The 22,482-nt window shown below is 42.7% G+C and overlaps 1 protein-coding gene across 2 annotated transcripts in view; it reads left to right on the top strand.

Moving 5' to 3' along the window:
* Positions 1 to 22,482, top strand: part of SMAD9 (SMAD family member 9) — a 44,297-nt gene extending 21,815 nt beyond the window's left edge. For both annotated transcript variants that reach the window (XM_039566614.1, XM_019286344.2), the window contains exons 3-7: positions 89 to 346; positions 3,140 to 3,277; positions 5,046 to 5,267; positions 9,418 to 9,674; positions 14,152 to 22,482. In XM_039566614.1, coding sequence (XP_039422548.1) covers positions 89 to 346; positions 3,140 to 3,277; positions 5,046 to 5,267; positions 9,418 to 9,674; positions 14,152 to 14,295 — 1,019 coding nt within the window. In that variant the 3' untranslated portion in view covers positions 14,296 to 22,482. The remainder of the gene's footprint in view (positions 1 to 88; positions 347 to 3,139; positions 3,278 to 5,045; positions 5,268 to 9,417; positions 9,675 to 14,151) is intronic.

Here is a 22,482-nt window from a genome sequence, read left to right as displayed (position 1 = left end):
TGGAATATGCCCCTTTTTAACTTACACCGAGATATACTTTCAAGAATACAGTTTTAACCATCTTTTCTGCTGTTGTTTTTGTTTTCAGTTCTACCTCCTGTACTCGTTCCAAGACACAGTGAGTTTAACCCTCACCTCAGCCTCCTTGCCAAGTTTCGAAACACTTCTCTGCACAGCGAGCCACTGATGCCGCACAATGCCACCTATCCCGATTCTTTCCAGCATCCTCCATGCACCCCTTTCCCGTCATCCCCCAGCCACATGTTCTCCCAGTCACCTAACAGCATCAGCTACCCCAACTCACCAGAAAGCTCTTCTGGACCAGGAAGTCCCTATCAGCTCACAGGTAAGAATGAGCTTTTAGACACCCTGACTGAGGCATTTGAAGTTCCTGCCAGGGCCTGGGGCCAGGTAACAATTCTGTGCTCCCCCCAGACTGTAACTACAGCTTGAACTGTTGGACAGAATGGGCTTGGAATGTGATTTCTTGTGACTGTCTCTTGTGTATTGTCTCTCAGTCCTTCTGACAGATGCTCAAGAGATTAAGAACTGTAGTCATCCCACTCCTAGAAGTGCCTGGGTGAGATTTCATGATTACCGCGGGGGAAAAGTTGAGGAGAGAAGCAGTTGTGCCAGGCCAAATTCTGTCCTAAGCTACCCATGCAAGCTTCTGGTACAATTCATGGAAAAGAGTACTTGCAAGAACTAAGTTAGGGACCTAAGATGGTCAGGGTAGGAACCTTTAGGAACTCCATCAAAAGACAGGACAATATGGGGAAATTGGCGTGCAGAAATTTTTTTAAGTGTATGGTGATCCCACCGACTGCATAAATTTCAGAAAGTTAAGGTGTTTAACAATCTGGCCCAACACTTGGAGAAGTCACCAGGCAAGTTCCTATGACTTTGGAACATTGTCCACAGTTCTGAGATTAGCAGGCTTATGTCACTCAGATTGATTGTGTTGTGAACTCTTGACTTAGTACAGCTCTAATTACCTGAAAATTTAACTGCGCTTTTGCTGTTAATGCAACACAGCTGAGAGCTAGTTTTAGTCTCAAAACATGGTTCAGATTCACTTCAGCACTTTAACTTTCAAATAGTTTCAGTTATGTCAGCTTTTTCACAAAGAGATGAATTCAGGTCAAAATATTTTAATTTAAGATTTTAGTGTCTCAACTATGAAGCATTTAAATTTGGGTCCTTAATGATATGCCTATTTCATTTTGAGTGCAAGAAAGATGTTTGTTTTACAAGGTGTTTGTAGCATTTGAACTCCCTTTTAAGCTGAATACTTCCAACTCAGTGTGATGTTTTTCCTTCCCTCTTCATTCACTGAATGTGCCTTCATTCATTTCTTCTCTAGATCTGTATTTCTGATTAAATCATATTTAGCAACACTGAAACATTTCATCAAGTAGTAAGACTTGTTTGTCTTCTCCAATATTTTTTCTTTCACCTCTGTGTAACCAAGCTGGATTCAGTGGAGCTGGTCCTGACAGTTAAATCAGGCCCATTCCAGCTGTGTATTGACTCTGACTCATGCATTTAACTGAACTTGGGACCTTGAAAAGCTACTTAATAATGGAAGTGGCTCAACCTGAGCTTCAGTATATCACAGCTCATGGCACCCTGATAAGCATAATTTGCCTGTGTAACAATCAGGGATGGACAGCTATCTAAAGCAAACTGGAGTTACATCAAGAACCTTCAGAGGGATTGCTGTCACCAGAGAGAGATGTCAACAATGCAAATTTTTGCATCTCATGGAATTGTTTGTACTCTCCCTGTAATCAGTGGAGGAAAACAGGCACTGCTAGAACAAGATTCATTGCATCTTCTTGTATATGTGTCTACAGGTTCCTATTTTTCCTTAGTGGGTATAAGGAGACCTAAATGTGACTAGCTTAGGCATAGACATCAAAAATATCCATATAACCACGTGATTCTGTGACTATATTACTTTCTGTAACTTGTTTTCTCTTACACTATTTCTTGATTTTGTTTTACTATTTTTTGCTGGAGGGTTATGTGATCTAAGTGTTAGAAATTTCATACAGTGTATGAAATTCCTACGTCCTGAGCAGTGCTTAAATAGAATAGAATAACATTCCTTACTTGGAAGATTCAATGGTTGTCTCATGAGACAGTTCACAGTTATCCACTCCAGGTCAAGCTGCTCCATTTTGAGGGGCAGCCAACACACCCCAAACACAGGAGGGAATTTCAGCCTGGAACCAAGTTAAACCCTTCTTAAAGAGGCCCTTGGTCCTGCAAGCTTGGATATGGCTATAATTTGCACATAAGCCCATTGAGTTTCTATTCAAACGAACAAAACTGCACACTTCTAGTGCTTATGCAGTGAATGTTGACATTTTATGATATGAAAATGAAGTCCTTTTTAATTTGGCTTTCTAGAGCCTCCAGCCTTTCTGGAGAATCCCATTACAGAGTCGTCTTCTGTTTTCTAGCTCATGTTGCTATAAATGAAACAAATCAGGAGGTGGGCAATTGTGAGTTGATACTTTTCCTCTCAATGTTTTCATGACATCCATTCCTCTTTGATGGGAGACTGAACAAACCAGGAAAGGGACAGACTTCCCTTGTAGGACAGAGTAAAAAAGAACAAGTCTAGAGGGAGTTTTGCCAAGTCTGATTTCTATAGCTTTCCGTAGGCTTTTTTTACAGATTATGAAGAACAAGAGCTTTCTCCCAGAGGATCAAATATAGTTAGCTTCCGCTCTTAAATCATCCTCCTCAAGTTTTAAATTAAAGAGAGAAATCTGGAACTAAAGGATGAAACTGCATTACTTTCTTAGGGTAATAACTGGTGTTAACAGAGGACTTGATTTGACACGGGTCTAGGCCTGAGGCATTGTTGTGACCATCCCTCTCTCTTTCAAGAGCTGCATGTCCAACAGGACAGCTTTTCCTTCCTATCTTTCCTGAACATGCAATGGTCTTAATCTAGAGACTGAATGGAGGTCAGATTCATATTTGTGCTGTTTCTAGTCCTCTCTATCCAAAAAATGCTGAAGTAGTAAAATACTCACCAGGAAAAAACAGGAGGAATTTACCAACATACTGACTTAGGTGTCTTTCTTCCTTTCTTTCTTCCTTTCTTTTTTCTTTCTTTCTATAGTGGAAACTCCACCTCCGCCCTACCACGCAAGAGAACCTCCAGGAATCCACAATGGACGGTCAATGGATGCAATAGCTGAAAGTCAACTAGTGCTGTCTTTGCCCACTGGAGGTAGATCTGCCGATGGAGAAGCTGAAAGTAAATAACCATTTGTACTATTCTTTAAATAAAAATGTTAAGAAAAAAATGTTATTTGCACAAGAAGGTTTAGTGATCGGTAATAATAAGTTTCAGGCAGTTTTTCAGTAAGGCTGTGTGCTAGACCCATCCATTAGCTAGCAGGATAAGTTGATGTAAGATTTCCATGAATCATGTGCAAAGTTACAGAGTTTAGACCTTATTTGCATCCGTGGACTATTACAGTTAAAAAGCTGTTAATGAAAGCAAATGCTGTTATCTACATTGTAACGATAAACACATCAAACCAAGGCTGGTGGGGCAATATAACACACAAAAGCATTATCAATATGAGAACTCATTTCTTTATCACCTTCACCTCTAGGTTTCAAGTACTTTAAAGCCTCATGGTAGGGACCTTTTACTGCCGTCTTTGTATTAATGTTACATTACTGGCTGGCTAGAAAAGGAAAGGACATGTTCTAGTGGAGTACAAGGAGATTTTGACAGAAGATCAAACTCTTGGTCATCTTATAAGAATTCTTTAGTGGAAGGGGCATGAATGGTCAAAGAAGGATCTGGGATCCTCCTTGCACCCCTCAAAGCAACTTGGTGACTTCTCCAGCACAGCCTCTGCTACCTTTGGGCCAGTACTGGCAGATGATGCCTCCACCATTCACAGCCAGTTGCTGCAGGGTAGGAATGGGGAGCTGGCTTTTGCTTTGGATTCCTGCTACTGCAAAGGAAAGATCCCCATTGTTCTTTTAGTCCATCATGTCGTGTTCCTAAAGAGATGCCGTTTCTAGAACGAGAACTGAGCACTGCACACGCATGCACATTCAAAAAATATTGCCAGCCTTCTGAAACAGCAAGGAGTGTGTATGTAGCATGGAACTGGAGCAGAAGGAGTGTGAGGGGATAGTGCTAATTACGGATGGGGACACAGAATGTCCAGATAATAACAAGTTATCAGACACCAATACTTTTAATAAATTGTCAAGCTAGTTTAATCTTTTTATCATAGCTTACCATCCCTGATCACTATCCTAGTGAATATTAGTTGGAGGTTTATTAGAGGTTATGCACAGAGGTACTCTGGGGGCAGGCGGGCTCACATGCCTGTGGTGAGCAGGCAGGATAAAGTTTCCTACTAATTCCTATAGGACAAATGAGGCTCAGAGATTCTGTTACATTTTTGAGTCTTTCTCCATCTCTGACTTAGAAAACCTGGGCAGGGATAGATCCAAAAGAAATGACCTTGCTGACATTTCTGCTTACAGTCCCACATGGAAGCAGAAAGCCTGAAAGCCTGCAAAAATTGGACTGATTTATTACTTCTGAACCACAGAGTCTGGTATTAGGCTGAAGGCCTAATACCAAAAACTTGGCTCAGTTTTGGCTTGCTTTGAGCCCATCTGTCATCCCTATCTCCTGCTGGTGTGCAGAGCAGATGTATCCCTTACTATTTTCAGTGTATAGTTTGGGCCACAGTTCAGCAAGGACTGTCAGTGTGCTTGATTTAATGCAGTGGAGTTTCCACTTTTAAGAAGAAGTGGGGCTCCTCAGAGGCTTAGAGTTAAGCTGGTGCACCAACCTTTTGCATGTTTGGGACTTCAGTCATAAAATCAAGAAGCAATGGAAGCTGTTGCTGGGATAAAGCATGACATAAGTGACTACTTAGATGAAGAGATGAGGGACTGAGAGTGGGAGGGAATGAAAGAAAACAGAGAAAGATTGTTTAAAAAATATTGCTGAAACCTGAGCAGCTGCTTAACTTTATTTCCTACAGACTTTCGGCCTGTTTGTTATGAGGAGCCCCAACACTGGTGCTCAGTTGCCTACTATGAACTCAACAACCGGGTAGGAGAGACTTTCCAGGCTTCCTCACGAAGTATCCTTATAGATGGATTTACAGATCCTTCAAATAACAAAAACAGGTTCTGCCTGGGTCTGCTCTCAAATGTAAACCGCAATTCTACTATAGAAAACACCAGGAGACACATAGGAAAAGGTAAGAGGAAATCCCCTCTCCTCAGGAATAATATTCAGAGCTCAAAAGATCCATGCATGACATTAACAAACGTAGCTGATTCATCAGATGTGCTTGCCTTAAAACAAAAGGTCTGACATTACTTCTGAAATAGAAGAAAAGCAGAGGATTCTTTTCTGACTGGATAACAATCAGCAGAGTAACTCCTTACAAAGGCTATTTACTTGGCCAGCAAAGAGAAAAATGTTGTTTATAGTTGTGTGTTCTAATTTAGCAGTATGTATTTTCATTTTATTTATTAGAGCTTCTGGCAACTGGGAATATTGCCATTGAAATGCCACTAAAAGGATAATTGCTGGTGCCTCAGGGCTGCTTCTCCTCCCACCAAATAACAAAGGAAGATGGATGAAACACTTAGTAGTTGAGTTACTTAGCTGAAGAACTATGGTAGTGTTTGTAGCTTTCCTTCCCCCCCTCCACCAGTCCAATTCCCTGCTTTGTCAGCTTTTCACCAGTAAAACTAAGGTTTGGATTCTCCCAGCAGTGGTTGCTGTTGCAGCTCTGTATGCTCCCCGCTGGTGCACATATATCCTCAGCATGCAGGGTCACACGCTGCTGGTGCCGAGTACGAGGAGACCACACCTGGACACGCATGGCCACACACTCTGTCCCAGCTCCCTAGGGCTCTGTAGGGCCTGATATTCTCCCAGAACTTACTGTTGTTTGTGGTGGTGAGTCAGAAGCCCTGTGCCAGCCACTTCTCTGTGCAGATGAAGCTTTGCTGGTTCTGGTATATCCAGTCTAGACTCATTATCTTGCCAACTCAGCCTCTCACCAGTAGCTGCCTGGGAATGCATTTCCCACTGGGCTAATTAACTCTAATTGTTCCACTCCTATTATCTTGTCAACCTCACCTCATTTCCCAGGCCTAGAGCAATATTTTAATTGGCTCTTGATAGTCTAGTGTTGAATGACTGAATACGAGGAAGTTCTGAGACAAATGTGATACAGTTTTTGCAAACAGCAGTGAACCTGAAGCTGGTGCACGGAATGTAGTGCTAAGCTCTTGCACTTTCCCCCAAAATGGAAAACATTTATGTTGCAGATGCTACAAGTGTCTGCCATAGTGGTTCATTGTGAGGAGTGCAAATGTGTTGTACATCTAGTTCTAATTTACTTAGAAAATAAAGCAAAGCTTTACACCCTATCTGTGTAAGCTGTCAAAGAGATGTAGATAAAAGCTGAGCCTGGCCCTAAAAGAAGAATGACAAAAGATCCTAGCTGTCATTTGGGGATGTTACAGCCTGTGACTTTCTGCCCCAAAAGAGGAAGAGACAGAATAGAAATAAAGTTAGGTAAATGCTAATGGTCTTCATCCATTTAAATGTGAAGATCCATCTTAATTGATTTAAAGTCCTTTAAAGTCCTACACTAGGAATGTGCTCAAGGGAAGGAGCAGGTTGCCCAGAGAGGAGCTTAATAGATCAGAGATCTTTAATTTTACTTCTCTTCCCTGTTTATACAAATCCTAAAAAACCATATACAAATGGAGTACAAGCAGCACCAGTGCAGGCCCACAGAAGAGCACAGAGCAGTTCCAGAAGCATGCAGTTCAAAGGCATGGTGGACAGATGAAAGTTGCTGAAATGGATACAATTGTCACATGTTAACACGGGAGAAAAAAGAGTGAGTAAACAAGATTAGCTCAGTAGGATAAGGATATGTGATTGAATTGTCATCTAGTGTATCAGCGTGAAACCGTTTCCTGGAAATACCACATCAAAGCTGAAAACAATCCAGAACACAATGCAACATCTACGAGCAATTGGACCTGTTTCAGCAGTCAGACTTCAAGGACAAAAAAGGAACTTTTGATCAGTGTCAAAAAGATGTGGAAGCTTGGAGACTGCTGAATTTTCAGTTTCTGCAGGGAGCAATGAAATACCACTGAAACATATGGACCTTTGGTTTGGTCTTCTACAAATATGTCTTTAGCTGCTTGGTTTCCTTGAGGGTGCTTTTCTCTGGTGAATGAATACTAGAATAATAGGAATACACACTGATTAGTGCTGTATTTATTGTTTTTTAAAAGTTCACAAGGAAAAAACTATTTGTAACCTCGGCTTTCAGAAGTGACGTTGGTGTTTTTGTTATTATAGCACAATGTTTGGGCAATGCCTTTGAAAGCATTCTCCTTTTTTTTCAGAAAATGGGTTACTTAATATACTTTGAAAACTCATCCTTTAAAATTTTTCACCTTAGCCCCTGTGGTGACCCTAAATCAGTAGCTACACCTGAAGATTTTAAATGTGGTGCACATTTATGTCATTCTTCTCTCCCTGCTCTCTGTTCTCACTTCATCTGATTATTTCAGAAAGTTATATGGACTCCTTTAAGTCCTTTCAGTCCTTCCCTTTTGTCTATTTCCATGGAAAGGAAGGTCAACTAGCAGCAGCCACAGTGTGCAGCACCCACGGTGCTTGGTGCAGTTGGAGCTGATGCTTTCCTGTCGCTCCTGTTCCCAGTGCAGTACCAGAGTGTGCTCTGAGCCACACCCCTGCCACTCACAGTTCATTTGAGCTCTTGTGGGTGCACAGAAGTCAAGTGATGGCTTGAAGACAGGCTTAAAGGTTCCCATCTGAGTCACCCTGAAAGACTATAGGAGAGAGTATTTTTCCCAGATTCTTTTCCCACTAAACTTGCTTTCCCCCGTGCCTTTCCCACTTCTGTTTAGAGGCTGGTTTTGTCCTAAGGATGTGCTGCTGCCCCTTGTTGTTATGACTGCAGAATGATGAACAGAGCTGGAATACGTAACCAGTCTTTGTATGAAAGACACCAGGAATAAAACTAATTACAGCTGCATTATTAAAGCACGGTAACCACTAGCTTTGCAGGCAGTCTACTGAGGCTCTGTGAACATCTGTGTGTGTTTGAACGGCATACCCGGCACTAGAGAGGAGGATTTTATTTTTATTTAGTGGTGGTTTTCACAAGAACAAAGAACTGAGTTCTTCCACCTCTCTTGGCCATGGGAAAGGTTGATTTCCCCTAATCTAGCCATGGGAAGGGTGACTGTCTGGGCATTTTCACAGGATGACTTGGCCCCTTTCAGGTTGTTGTATCTTCATGCTCATGTTCCAGCAGTCAGGGTCCCATTGCCACACTTGCACTGATGAAGATCTCATGAGATCTCACTGAAAATAAATTTTGGGTTGTTTGTTTTTAAGTTTATTAGCTGGTTCAGTTCCTCAGCCTGGACAGCTGCCCAATCCTCAGCTGTTGCTGCCAGCATGAAAGCAGGTGTGCCAGCAGGGGCAGGGAATGGGAGAGCCTTTTCAGCACCTGCACAGACTTCCATGGGTTTACGCTGGCTCTGAGCCTGCACTCTGTAGCAGATGGAGTGAATCATCTGGTCACAGTGCCTCTCTCCATCTATCAGCTAGAGAAGGCATCTACACAGTTATCATCTTACAGATGATCCCTAACTTTGAGGTTGCTGAGTTAGGCTAAGATAAAGCTTCCCACCAATTTAGGTATGTTTTCATGCAAGCAGATATCCTTGGTGGATTAGAGTCTTTGAAGGGATAGAAGTGCTTCTACCTTAATTTCCCCAAGTCACAGTCAAAATTTGAGTTAGTATTGGTAAGTCGCTTGGGCACTGAAAAGTTCAGAAGATCAGTCATTTTCTTGCTAAAGGTCACTTGGAACAGGATCTGATGAGTAAATCACATCATGTAAATGCAAATACATGGTTCTGATGTGGTGGATAAAGCAAAATACAGAAAAGCTATTTTAAGTACACACCATACTGTGTTTTAACTGTATGACAGTAGGACCCTGTAGTAAAACAGCATGCAGTGAAGTGGGTCTTGGCCAGTGTGCATTTGCTTAATAGCAAAAATACATTTAGCTGTGTAATGCAACAGTGATTTTTGGATAGTTTTGATTGATGTTTACTATATGGTTGAAATGTTTTTGATGTTTATGTATGTGTATCTTGCCATAAAGTACTATGCTGTTGGGTAAAAGAAGTAAAGCAACCTGCACTGAGAAACAAAGACTCTGGAAGGATACTGGGCTTGTATGCCCAAACCAGTAAAATAATGAATTACTGGCAAAAAGTGTGTTGTGAACAATGGAGAAATAATACACATTTATTCTCTTTTTCTAGGTGTTCATCTTTACTACGTCGGTGGGGAGGTTTATGCCGAATGTGTCAGTGACAGCAGTATTTTTGTGCAAAGCCGCAACTGTAACTACCAGCATGGTTTTCACCCAGCCACTGTCTGCAAGATCCCCAGTGGCTGCAGCCTGAAGATCTTCAACAACCAGCTCTTTGCCCAGCTGCTTGCCCAGTCAGTCAATCATGGTTTTGAAGTGGTGTATGAGCTGACCAAGATGTGTACTATTCGAATGAGCTTTGTTAAAGTAAGGATTCTTTGCTTTCTCTTGCATCCCTGCTAGCTTTTGTGCAAAACTAGATCCCATCAAATCCATTCCAAGTGGGGATTTAGATACCCAGCTTTTGAATGGCAATTCAGACAGCCTGTTTTCCAGTATTGCCTTAAACTTACAGGTGCTCAAAATCATTAGCTTTTGTGATCAACCTGAAAATCTCTTAGATTACAAAATTTAGGTATTTCATAGGCTCTCTGTGGAAAATAGGCAGAGAACAGGCAGGTGTTTCCCCACTGATTGTTCAAAAAGTTCAACTCAGAAGGGCTTAGCAACATATAAATGTTGTAGCACATATCTTAGGCAGTTGTGATCTCTCCTGTTGTTGCTGGTGTGCAATAGAGCTTGATAGAGCCAGAGATCTGAAAAGAATGTCCTTATGTCTCTAGGCTGATTTAAGTCTTATCAGTATGACAGACTGGTATATATGGTCTCAATCAAGAAACACTGGGTCCTTTTCATCCCTCACTGAGCTTGCAGATAATTGTTGTTGTTTGGCATCTGCCTGATCCCTGGCAAAAGATTGTCTTACTTTCTGATGACATTCACTCTGGCCAGCCACACAACCAGAAGGGCTTCTTGCAAGCAGAATAAAAAATCCAAAAGAACATCTGACCTTCCCCCTGTTATTTGGAAGAGACAGGAGGCCACCAAAGCCATTACTGTTCTGATGTCCTTCATATCCAAATTCCACAGTCTGACTGCTCTGTGTGAAATCTATCAGTCTTTGTGTGACTTTCTCAAATCTTTTGAATGGCCTTCTCACCAGAAAGAGATCTCTCGACTCCTTTTAGCACTTAGGATTTACTTACGTGCCTGTTGCAGCACCTAACCCCCAAAGAATGACGAGTATTTCTAGACAGTTTCCAGATGATGCTAGACCAACTTGCTATAGTGCTGCTGGGGAGAGCTGGCAGCAATGCTGAGCCTGCAGACTAGAGCAGTTGCACCATTAGAAGCCAGTGGTCCTGCTAGGAACCATAAAAATGGCTTGAGTATGTTCCTTTGTCTTGCAGGTTTGTTTCTATACAAATTACTGAATTGAGATAATTGAATTTACATCTAAGACACCAAAAAATTGCTTGAGACTTGAGCCCAGTTTCCTTATGTTCTGCAGAGCCAATGAGTTGAGTCCCACATATCTTTCTGGTCTGACTTTTTCTAGCCATCCTTGGGGACCCTCTTCTTAAGTCTCTGAGAGCATTAAGAGTGCTCTGTAACTTCTCCCAAGAGTCCAAGCCAAAATATCCATGCCCATGCCCATGCCCATGTTGGTGCTTTGTTCTTGGGAAGGAATTGACATTTTGCTCACATGCAAGCATTAGGGAAAAAAAAAAAAGCAAGAAACCCAACAAACAGCATTTTCTTTAATGGAAGACATGAATGGGCACGTTGTTTGTAAAGGCAGTGTAGCCAGTTACACAATATTTTCATTATCTCAGCAACTCGAGGGCAGGCTCTTTGATGTGTTATCTGCCTCCATGCCCAGCATGGCAGCAGAAATGGTGCTGTTGATGCACTATATAATGCTGCTGCCATATTATCACCTTGCTTTGTTGAAATAATAGTAGCTATTATAGTGCCTCAGGCACCAGAGGGCCAGTGCAAGGAGTTATTTTAAACTCTTTCCCATGACGTCTGGAAAATTGCTACGCAAATCTCATCTAGGCTCTTTCTTCCTGGCCTGCAAATACTCTTTCTTGTACTCAGTCTTCCCAAAATATTTCCCTCCAAATGTGTGAGCCCTCCTGTCTTCAGTCTGGAGTCAGGTGTGACCCTGGGTGTTGGGGACACAGTGCCCAGAGGGGCATCTTGTCTGTCAGAGCCACAGTCCAAGAGAACCCTTGGGTGCAGGGCAGTGCTGTGGCTTCCCTGCTGACTCGAGTCCAGATACTGCTGGTCACCTACAGCCCACAGGGCAAGGGGAACCAAAGGGCTAGAGACCCTGCCTCTGACCCCACCAATGCTTGAGCTCAAGGGAGGTAGGGATGGGTAAGGGACCAAGACATGAGAAACTTGCCAGGACCATGCCACCTTCTGGATGCAGGGCATGGGACAGAGGGGGGTGAAGGTCTTGTCCCCTCTGATGTCCTTTTTGTGCCCAGCACACAAGCAGCTGGGAGGAGGTCAAATGTGGGTATATCATCAGTGAGAACAGCTTCCATCCACTGAGCACTGCTGATAACCAAAGCAGGATGGCTCTTGTCACCTCTCCACAGCTGAGGCAGCTGAAGCACGAAGGGAAGAGATGAAGAGTTTCTTCAAGCTGAGTTCTGAACCCAGCACAATCCCTCCCTCATTCCCCCAGGTCTTGAGGCTAAGGAGAATACCCAGCAGACTTGAAAGTTCAGCACTCTGGGACATGGAGCCTAGGCTGGAGAGAGCTGTTGCCCACAGGAGGTGGGAAGTGTTGGCAGGAGCAGCAGGACCCATGGGGGTACCAGTATCCTCTTCCCACCCTCTGTGCAAAACACCACTGCAGCTTTGTGAGTTTACTCACTTTATTCCCTCATTAAGAGAACTCCAGCTCCGAGCTCCTTTCAGCCTTGGGGTGAAGGAGGCTACCTGTAACCCAAGAATGATATACCGGGAGAACCAGGGTCCTTGCCCTCCTGGCATTTCCCCTGGGGGTGCTCCAGCCAGAGATAGCATCACTGGGAGTGTTTGGGAGTTGCCAGCAGAGGGAGATGGCCAGCTGCCTGCCAGGCTCCCCCAAATCTGGCACGTTGTGCTTGAATCCTGTAATTGTTGTTCCTCTGGATTTTCTGTCCTGCCTGTCAGCAAGGTGCACCAACTTCTCTGACATTTGCTCTCCTGGCTCTGTATCTTCACTGCAGTTGAGCACTTGTGACTTCACCATCTCAGAAGTCTGACTGTGCTGGCATTTTATGTAATCATTTACAGAACATCAATCCGAGGTTCTGTGAACACAGGCCCTTTCTAGTCTGATAAATGCTGTGCAGTTCAGAAAAATGCTGCCTGTTTGGAAGTACTCTTTGGGCTTTGGTGGATCCATATCTTACTCTTCTGCTTTCTTTCCCCTTTTCTTCATTAATTAACATGGATTGTATCCAGACCATTTATGGTGACATCTTATTTTCGTGTTGATCCTAGTTTTCCAGCTATCATCTAAAGAGTGGCCTCTAGCAGCCTCAGTTGTCTGAACTGCTCAGCACTCTAAAATTTTGGTGACTTTGGCAGCCATCAGTCTTAATATACTTCCATGTCCTTTTTTCAAAACAAGAATGCCAACCTGCCTGACTATCATAATGACAGGTACGACTCAGTGTCTGATCAGCATCCCACAAATGAAGATCCTCATCCTGTAGTGGGACCATGTTTTGCACATTGCCCTATGGAAATCTGAGTTCAGTTCTGCCAGTGAGACAGCTGCTGAGCTGCAAGGCTGCGGGCTGTGACTCGCATGCCTTGTGTTGCTGTGACGTCAGGCTGCCTGCTTAGCACTGCTTAGACACCGTGCCTGCTTGAATCATAGAATAAGCTGAGTTGGAAGGGATTCATCAGGATCATCCAGTCCAGCTCCTGGCCCTGCACAGCACCATCCCCAAGAGTTGCACTGTGTGTCCACAAGCATTGTCTGAATGCTTCTTGAACTCTGTCAGGCTGGTGCTGTGACCACTTCCCTGGGGAGCCTGTTCCAGTGCCCAACCATCCACTGGGAGAAAAGCCTTTTCCAAACTTAAATCTGCCCCTTGAGGCATGGGTACTTCAGGTTTTCTTTTCTCCTTGCCAGCACCCCATCCCCATCTTCTCTCAGATACTTCATATCCCTTATCTTCCCCAAAAGAGCTGGAGAAATTACTTCCCACAGCAGACAGCTGGGAACTCCCGTTGGGAAAGAGGACATGTTCAAGGATAGAAAACCTATGGAAAATATTTATACATAGGCTAAGTATGGTACATAGGAACTGCTGGAAGTTTCCAGAGGTTTAGATAAATATCTAGAAATTCTAAGGCCTCAGACTCACAGGATGAATCTCTACCAATACATGAAGCACTGCCCAGGAACATTCCCAGTTCCTGTTAATGAAAGAGTCTGGCCTTCTTTTTTGTCTGTGCCAGACAGCAGTCTGCCAGACTTTCCTGGGCATGTCTCTGGGAGGCAAACAACAGGGACCATTCCCCATGGGCTGTTTGCAGGCAGCCAAGCTTGGAAACAGGCCTTTCCATGCCAGTTATTCTCAGCACCTGGAAGTGTGACTGAGATTTTTAATTTAATAGCATAGAGTCCCTGGTAATTATGATAACAGTGACCTTAAAAAAGAGCAAAGTTTCTAGAGAAAATTATCCTTAGGATAAAGCATTAAATCTTGGGAACTTGGGTGGTGGACTATCTGTAGTTGTGTTAGACTATCAGCGCGGGAGTTGTGATTTAATGTTTTGGGTGTTTTTTTAAAAAAAAGCACCTCACTTTTTGGTCCTTTTATAGGGCTGGGGAGCAGAGTATCATCGCCAAGATGTTACAAGCACGCCCTGCTGGATTGAGATCCACCTGCATGGACCATTGCAATGGCTGGATAAGGTGCTGACACAGATGGGCTCACCTCACAACCCCATCTCCTCAGTCTCTTAAGATTCATCTCTAGAATTCCCTTAGGATGGATGCTATTGCAGGCAGTGGCTTATAGAATTCCCATGAACAGAAGCTTCTATATGTAGATGTATGTAGATGTAAATATATCTATACATAGTCTACTCTTTTTTTTTTGTTTGTTTTGTTTTGTGGTTTCTAGTTACTCTGATGCCAGTACAATAAGTTTAGAAATTCAGGTATAGCATATCTGTTCTCTAGTACAAAATAAGCCAAATTCCTGCAAAAGTGTCAAACATTTCCTGTGAGCATCTTCATTCCCCAGCCAAGCCAGTAAATGGTGCAAATTCCCAGCACTTTCACATGGGTTCAGAAACCTGGCTATAGCTGTTCCTAGTAGGTGAAATTCACCCCTCTGCAGGCAACCAGAGTCAGATCTCTGTGCCATTTGTATTCATCTTACATCCTGATTTCAAGTCCAGAAGAGGACCTGAGGTGGTGGACAGGACTTATGCACAGAGATGACTTTTATCCAGTGATCTGAAGGACTAAACTGCAACTCCAGTCTGTCTCCCTACTGCAAAGCACGATGGGACAACAAATCCTCTGAGGAGCTGAGGCACACCCATCTCTCCTGGGATTTGTCAGGAGGAGAGAGCCCTCGGGACGTGTTCAGCACAGGACCCTTATCAGAGCATTCTGGACAACCTGAGTAGTCTGATACTGTTCACACAGTAGGGTACGGTACTGCTGCACTGAAAAGCAACAAACTCCTAAGAAAAAAATAATAATTGAAATATCTGCCTATGAGTTAAAAAAACTAATTAACTTCCAGTGCTTTTTTGCAAAGTACATACATACTTGCATATGTATCTGGCATGTAAACTGAATCCTATCCCTTCTACAGTATTGATGTAGTTTGTTTTAAAGTTAGGACTGTCTGTATTTAGACTGCTGTGCTGATATCAAGGGTACACCAAAAAGGGACTTGAACTGTGATTCAGAAAAGGGAAATTAGGTGTGCATTGAAGAAGCAAATAATTACTTTATCATTCATCTTGGGAACAGAAAACCCCACACTCAAAGGATGCCTAAGGCATCACAATGAGAAGGAGATGGGAGACAGCCATGTCCATCCCCTGTGCTGGGCCAGTCCTTGGGATGTGACTGCATTGCTTGGGTCTGACTGAGAGGGCTTCCCTGCCAGTCACTCCATACATCCCCATGGATGGTTTCTCATCTTAGATACAGGCTTCATCATTTGCTGAGCTTTTGCCTTGCCTGCAAAGGATGGTGAGGCACTGCAAGCCACGAACAAGTGAAAAGTGAATCTATGTGCAGAACCTTGTTCTTCAAGGTTACCGTTCCTTCTGTAAGCAGGGAAATCTATTGTCCATAGTCTAATCCCATCCTTGCAAAATGCTGTTCACTTGGAAACTTTTTCTGAGGAGACAGGTGAAACTCTTACTACATTTTGATGGTCTTTCCTTTTGTTGAAAGAGTCAAGTATTATTTCTTTCCAGGCATAACAGTCCACTGAAAATTGTTTTTATTTAAGGGTTAGAAAGAGTGATAACTTCTCCAATCTCATTCCTCCATAGAAATCAGCAGAAGTATCATGAGGGAAAAAAAAATGTTTTTCAGGATATTTCTTCTCACACAGTATCTGGTGCTACACATTTTGCTGCATAATTAGAAGAGGACACCTGAAATTTTCAGCTCTAGAACATATGCAAAAGGAAATAACATTCACTGGAAAGACAGTGAGTAAACTAACAGTGTTACTTCAGTTGAATGCATCTTCAGCCACCTACAGAATTAGCAGGGCACAGAAGGATAAATTATTGTTAAGTTTGAGCAGTAATAGCAAGTTGTATAGGAAATTTGTAAGTGCGATTCTGTCACCATTTGACATCAGCAGTGTCACTGTGAGATAGGAAAACCTTTACAGTCTCTTGAAGCAATGAAATCCAAAAATAATAATAATATACAGAAATTCCAGGTGTGCCATTTACTGTTTAGCAGACTTCAGAGACATCAGTTTGGAAAAATGCATTTTCCTCAGCTTCCTCTGTCATCAGTGATCAGGTACTGGTAAAATATTTTTTAGCATGCTTATTGCTCCTCTTCTCCAGCTGCACCTTTGCTCGATGATGAGCACCTTTTGATTTTGCTCATTCCTTTTTTTTCTTAGCAGCTAAGGACAGGAGAAATCACCTCTCCTGTCCAGGATCTAGCTCTGTCCCTTCCTTGCCTTTTAGGCTGAAACCTCCTTCCCTTCTAAAATAGAGAGAAGCCCAGGAGTTCCTTTTAGACATTCCCAGCATTGTCATCTTCCTCACAGAGAGCAAAAAGAGATGTTCTGAGGTGCATCTGCTCTTGGGCAGCTCCAGAACTCAGTTTTCTGTCCATTCAGCAGAGGAAAATTGGATGGCCAGTGAAGAGAAGCAGCTTCTTCTGGGGCATTATTTGTTTCATCACAAGGTATTTCAAATAGGTGAAATACACTGTGCTCTGAGCATGCTTGTGTCTTCCCACTGAGTGTAAGGGGAACTCAGGGTCACTAGCTCAAATGCAGACTGCTACACGGGATGTATCCGAAAATAGATGAGGGGAACCCTAATGAAGATGTGGTGACTTTCCCAGCCTAGTAACGATGCTTTCTCAGTTTGTTTTGTTTAAATGGAAAGTGGTCAATTCAGAGCAGTTTTTCCTTTCCTTTATGTCTAAGTTTACAATAATCACTTTTTAAATAGGATTTGGCTTCCATGCAGTCCATACATGTATCACATTTAAGGTAGTCACCTTAATACTGTCTTACTAGTAGGAAAAGAGGCATTTCTGGAGCACGATTCCTCTGACACATTTAAAACATCTGTATTAGGATGAGATGAATTTCAGCAAATTTAACTATTTGCTGAAAATTGGATCAAAGCACTCAATTCTGGGCAATTCTGGCAACAGCCATCTCAGTTTTTAGCCTTTGGGAAGGCTGATACCACTGTGTCAGTTGTTTCCTATTTTGGTGGTTTCTGGGGGCTTAGCCCACTGTGTAAGATGCTGTGCAAGCGACACAGAAGCTGACAGCTCTTCCCCAAAGCCCACAGTACATGGGAGAAGTGGTACCAGTGGATGAGGCAAACAAGTAAATAAGATGACTCCTGCCCAGATGCAGAGATGAAAAGCAAGGCTAATAAACCATTTATTTCTCTTTCTTTTTGAACAAAGTTTCTTTTACAAGCTTCTCTAGTATACATGAATGGAAATTTGGTAAAAATTCAGGTTTCTTACAATTTACAGCAATTTGTAATCTCTTTGTATCTCTAATGTCTCCCTACTTTGGAAGGAGATAATTTCTGCTGAAATGTTTTCATGAACCTTTAAAAGCAGTAGTCAATTTAAGGTCTTTAAATGTACTACTCATTAATACTTAAGCTTTGGAGATAGTCTTCCTGAGAGATTTAAAACCACTTACAGGGAGACTACTTAGTTGAAGGCAGATTTTTAAAATTTTTTTTTTGAGTCATCAACAGTTCATAGCCTCTTAGAAGTTTCTGTGGAGGAGTACCATGCATCAGCAGGCAGCAATGGGAGTCTGATGAGGCAGAGGCATAAAGCACATTCAGCATGGTACGTAGACCACTTGTTTTCCTATTAAACAGTCAAGAGAAGATGACTTTAGTTGCTGCCAGCTCTTCAGCAGCACCGGTATTAATGTGCCATTCGCATCCAGAGGTGACAGGAGCAAATCTCGAACCCTGACTGCCTGGAGCCATTCCATGGCAGTGCTGCTTGGGTGGCTCAGTCCCATCCCCTTGCCCTGGAAAAGCTGCCCAGGTACGGCACAGCAGTGGCTGTAGCATTCAGAGGTGCAGCACGTGCTTTCCCTCCCCGTCAGCAGCTACGCCACCAACGCCTTTGCTCCTCATCAGAACGCTTTGCTGAGCTCAGTCTGACAGATAATGTATCAGAAACATAAAGGGGAACTGTGGCCTGAAGTAACATCACCTGGTGCTGAGGAAATCTCTTCCATGTCTCCAGCAGGTACTGTGTTAAGACTTTCACTATCCTGAGCAGCCTTCTCCAAGCAGTCCCTGTCCTGAGCAGGGCATCAGACTTGATTCCACACTGAGATCCCTTCCAGTATACATTATCCTCTGGGTCTCTGTGGAGATTCAGTGATAAGTGGTTGCCACGGGAAGAAGCTCTCTGTTAGCAGCAGTTTCAGGATGAAACGTTTCTCTTTAGCTATTTCGCATTAATGTTCCCTCAGCATAAAATCAACACTCCAAACATCTCTCGCTGTAAACATCATCTTCACCACACCCCTCTTAAAATGCAGAAAACAAGGCATTTGTGACTGTAACCTTATCTAATCTGGCCTTGTTCTTCCTGGTTTAGAACACCCACCTTTGTCTATCAGCTCTACAAATCAATCTCACCAGTGACTAAGGAGTTGCACAAACAGCTGGATTTACAGAGGCAGCTCAGGCAGAGACTGTTTGCTTCTTGACTGAATGGAAACAATTTATAAAGAAGCCTGATCAAAATTAGGAACTTTGAAGGGGTCTCAAGTATAAGACTAATTTTCTTGGATCAAGACTGCTCTGGTGAAACTGTAACTTTTAGGAATACTTTAGCACTACATGGTGTTCAGCAATGGAAAGAAACATTACATCCTCTGCACTATTTGCCTCTTTCCTTGGCTCCCCATAACCTAACTTAGTACAGCCAAAATCAAACACAAAAAAAAAGATTGAGTCATAAGGTAGAGTAATTAAATACCATTTTTCAAAGTTGAGAAGTGCTGCCCAAAATGTAGATTAATATCACCGGAAGGCCATGTAGTTACAGGACAAGGCGGTAATGGCTTTAACTGAAAGAAGGTAGTTTTAGTTAAGATATTTGGCAGAAATTCTTTACTGTGAGGGTGGGGAGATACTGGCACAGGAAAAGCTGTCCCAGAGAAGTTGTGGGTGCCCCATCCCCAGAGGTGTTCAAGGTTGGATGGTCTTTGAGTAACCTGGTCTTGGAGTAACCTGATCTTGAGGACAGTGTCCCTGCCGACTTCGGGTGAGGGAAGCCAAGTAGACAATCAATGTGACCGGTAAGCAAGCTTCGTTTATTAGCAATACAAAGGCACTTATATAGTGTGAAAGTATACATGCTTATCAGTTCTTTAATTAGTTTAAACTTACAAAGGCGCATTCTTACTTCTACATAATTGGGTTAGATAAAAGACTACATTTGGCAAGCTTTATGTTTTGTCTTGAGAGATCAAAGTTTTTCCTCCCTTCTCATGGTCAGCACATCTTTATCAGAACAGCACTGTACCTCCTAAAAAAACTCCCTTTTTGTTCCCAGGCCTGTTTCTCACACAGACATTTCTCATGGAGGCTTTTTCTCATGCAGGCCTTTACTTGCAGGCTCTTGCTTGTACAGTTCTGTTATTAATTTGTTCCCTTTATCAATAATCTATGTCCCTGATCCTCTAATCATTCTGCAACATGTCCCTGCCCACAGCAGGAGGTTGGGACTTGATGATCTTTAAAGGTCACTTCCAACCCAAAGTATTTGATGATGATGATGTCCCAGGTGCTTGCCAAGCCAAAGGCAAGACTTCCCTGCTCTGGAGAAACCTGGAGGTTTCTTGACTGTTACTTGAACATCTGAACCCAAGCCCTTCTGAGTGAGTGGAGACCCCACCGAAGGGGCTGAGAAAATTTTTATAGAGGATTTACAGTTCATGGGTGTTTCAGTAGCCAGAAATGCACTGAGATGATTAAGAGACTGAGGAGGATGGAGCCTACAACCAGATAAGCTCAGCGGTCATTGCTGGAGGTATCAAGGCAGTACATGCTCGGGCAGCCACTGTGTTCACTAGAGCTTTTTACATTCACATCTGAACTAATCATTAAGACCTGTTTTAGGAACAGCTTGAAGTACCACAATCCTTTCTCGGGTTCTTCCTGTACACCCAGCCTGGGAGAGTGTGCCAGCTTCCTGATTAGGCCATCTGATGTATTGGGGCAAATGGTGTCCCATGTGATCCAGAGAGTAAGCTCTGATTGGATCTGGAAAAGACACTTGGAAGATTACCCTCTGCCTTGCTGCAAGACTAATGAGGAGCTCAGCTTTGGGGCAACTGTTCAAGGACACTATAAGCACATCCAGTATATGTTCCTCAAAGAAAGATGCAATCTGAACAGAAACTGCACAACTGAAAGACATGGACTATATACAGAGAGAGCATCTACCTGGGAATTGTGATAAACCAGCTCATTTCAAGATAAGGGGGGAAATTGCAGTACCCAAAGGAAAATAGTCAGCAGGAACCTTCCTGAGGACTCCTGACTATGAAGTCACATTTTTAACAGTACATAAGGATGGACAAGTGTGCTTCACAAAGACCAACTAAGAAGTCAAGTTACCATGAAAAAAGAGCTTGAGAGAGTTGGTCCCATCTTGCAGCAGGGAGAAAGATTCTATGAGACTTTAGATCTGTGAATAAAAAACTTTTCAACCTGGAAGCTTCATTGCAGCCACTGAAACAGGGCTTGTTCCTCACAGCAGCTCCAGGAGTACCTTTCTGGAAGATATAGGAAGCCTGAGTCAGTATTTAGTCTTTGTTCAGCTGAGAGAAATCACTTTGTGTCTCTAGTGCAGACAGATGCTTCTGCATGTTGGGGACCAGCACAGAACATAGCCTTTGGTTTGCACCCATCATCTACCCATAGGAAGCTCCAGAAGAGCCAGGAACAGCCAGAATTCTGTTACATGTTCACCCCAGGGCTTTCCAGACACCTTGCCCAGGCGTGCCTTACATTACATTGCCATACTGATGCCACACTTCCCTGCCAGGGAGATGAGGCACATGAGAATCCTAGCAAGAGGACACCTCCACTTGTACCTGGGCCATGCTTGCAAACTTGGTGCCTGTACAGATAAGAAATCTAATTTGCAGGCCATGTCTCTTACACAAGGTAGGCATAACCACTATGTCCTCCAGAGTCAGCTACTCTTCCATTACAGTCAATGTGAACATTTGCAGCTAATTGTGAACACATTTTAGATCTCCAGTCATAGTGTTTTTATTATCCATGGATGCTGCTATTTTATATTCTGTGATAGTATTCAAATAATATTGCATATGAATAGCATAGGGTGAAATAGACCAACCAGTTAATAATTTTAAATACAGACCTCATCAGCAAAGAAAAGCTAGAAAAAACTTGGTAAAATCTGATCCCTTGCACTTTCACAGTAGTGAGCGAGCACATCATATTTCAAAGTGGTTTATTTGATGCTAAAGTGTGTGTTGTCTTATTAATTCACAGTTATGTTCATGAGAAGCTTTGCAAACAAGACAGCAAGGGAACAAACATAATGATGAGCAGAGATAATGCACATTCAGATAAAATTTCTTCACTTACTCAAGCAATTGGAGTTTTTAATTATTTATAATACTTTTAAAATACAAGTTAAATGTACCACAGCCTGCTTTCTGCAGATAAGTCAGTGTTAGCAATTTAAACCTTCATTTCATATCACCTCTGTGATATAAATGGGGTTGAAAAGTAAGACAAGAAAGTGAAGAAACAGACTTTTTTGTGTGGATCAATGAAGCCATAAAGTTGCAAAGCTCTATGAAAGGGGCTAAAATGGTGGATTTGAGCAAGGTGTGTTAACTATGGGGTTGTGTTAACTATGAGCTATCAGTCTGGTGAGAAAAGCACTGTGAGTCATCCATAACAGAGTCACTTATGTCTATGAATAATTCTGCCCTCTGTTTTCCATCAGAAGCAAAGCAAAACATCTGCACTATCCAAGTATTACTCAAGGTTTGTGATATTCTGTAAACCAGCGTAGGTTGCTGTATAAAGAACAATACTTGGGCTCTTGCCTCTCGAGAATGAAAAATCTCAGACATAGCTTCAGGAGTGCGAGAGATCTGGGCAGCTCTGGGTCCTCCAACCAGCCCCAGAGTACTCTATTCCATGCTGTGTCATACCAAGAAGGATACATACCAACTGCTAACCAAGGGGACATTTTCACAAGCATTCCTCCTGCTGCATTTGATTTGAGGCATTCTGAAGACAACACATTTAGTCTGAACAATACACTTTTTAACACACTCCACTTCCTTTGGCTGGAATTATTCTATTGTAAAAGGGATTATTCACGTCTTGTGTTTTACTGTTAATAAAGACATTTCTGTTTTAAGAGCTC

Source organism: Corvus cornix, chromosome 1, assembly GCF_000738735.6.
Source record: "Corvus cornix cornix isolate S_Up_H32 chromosome 1, ASM73873v5, whole genome shotgun sequence".
In the NCBI taxonomy this organism is placed as follows: Eukaryota; Metazoa; Chordata; class Aves; order Passeriformes; family Corvidae; genus Corvus; species Corvus cornix.
Note: the sequence above shows the minus strand (reverse complement) of the source record. Positions and strands in the feature narration are given on the sequence as shown.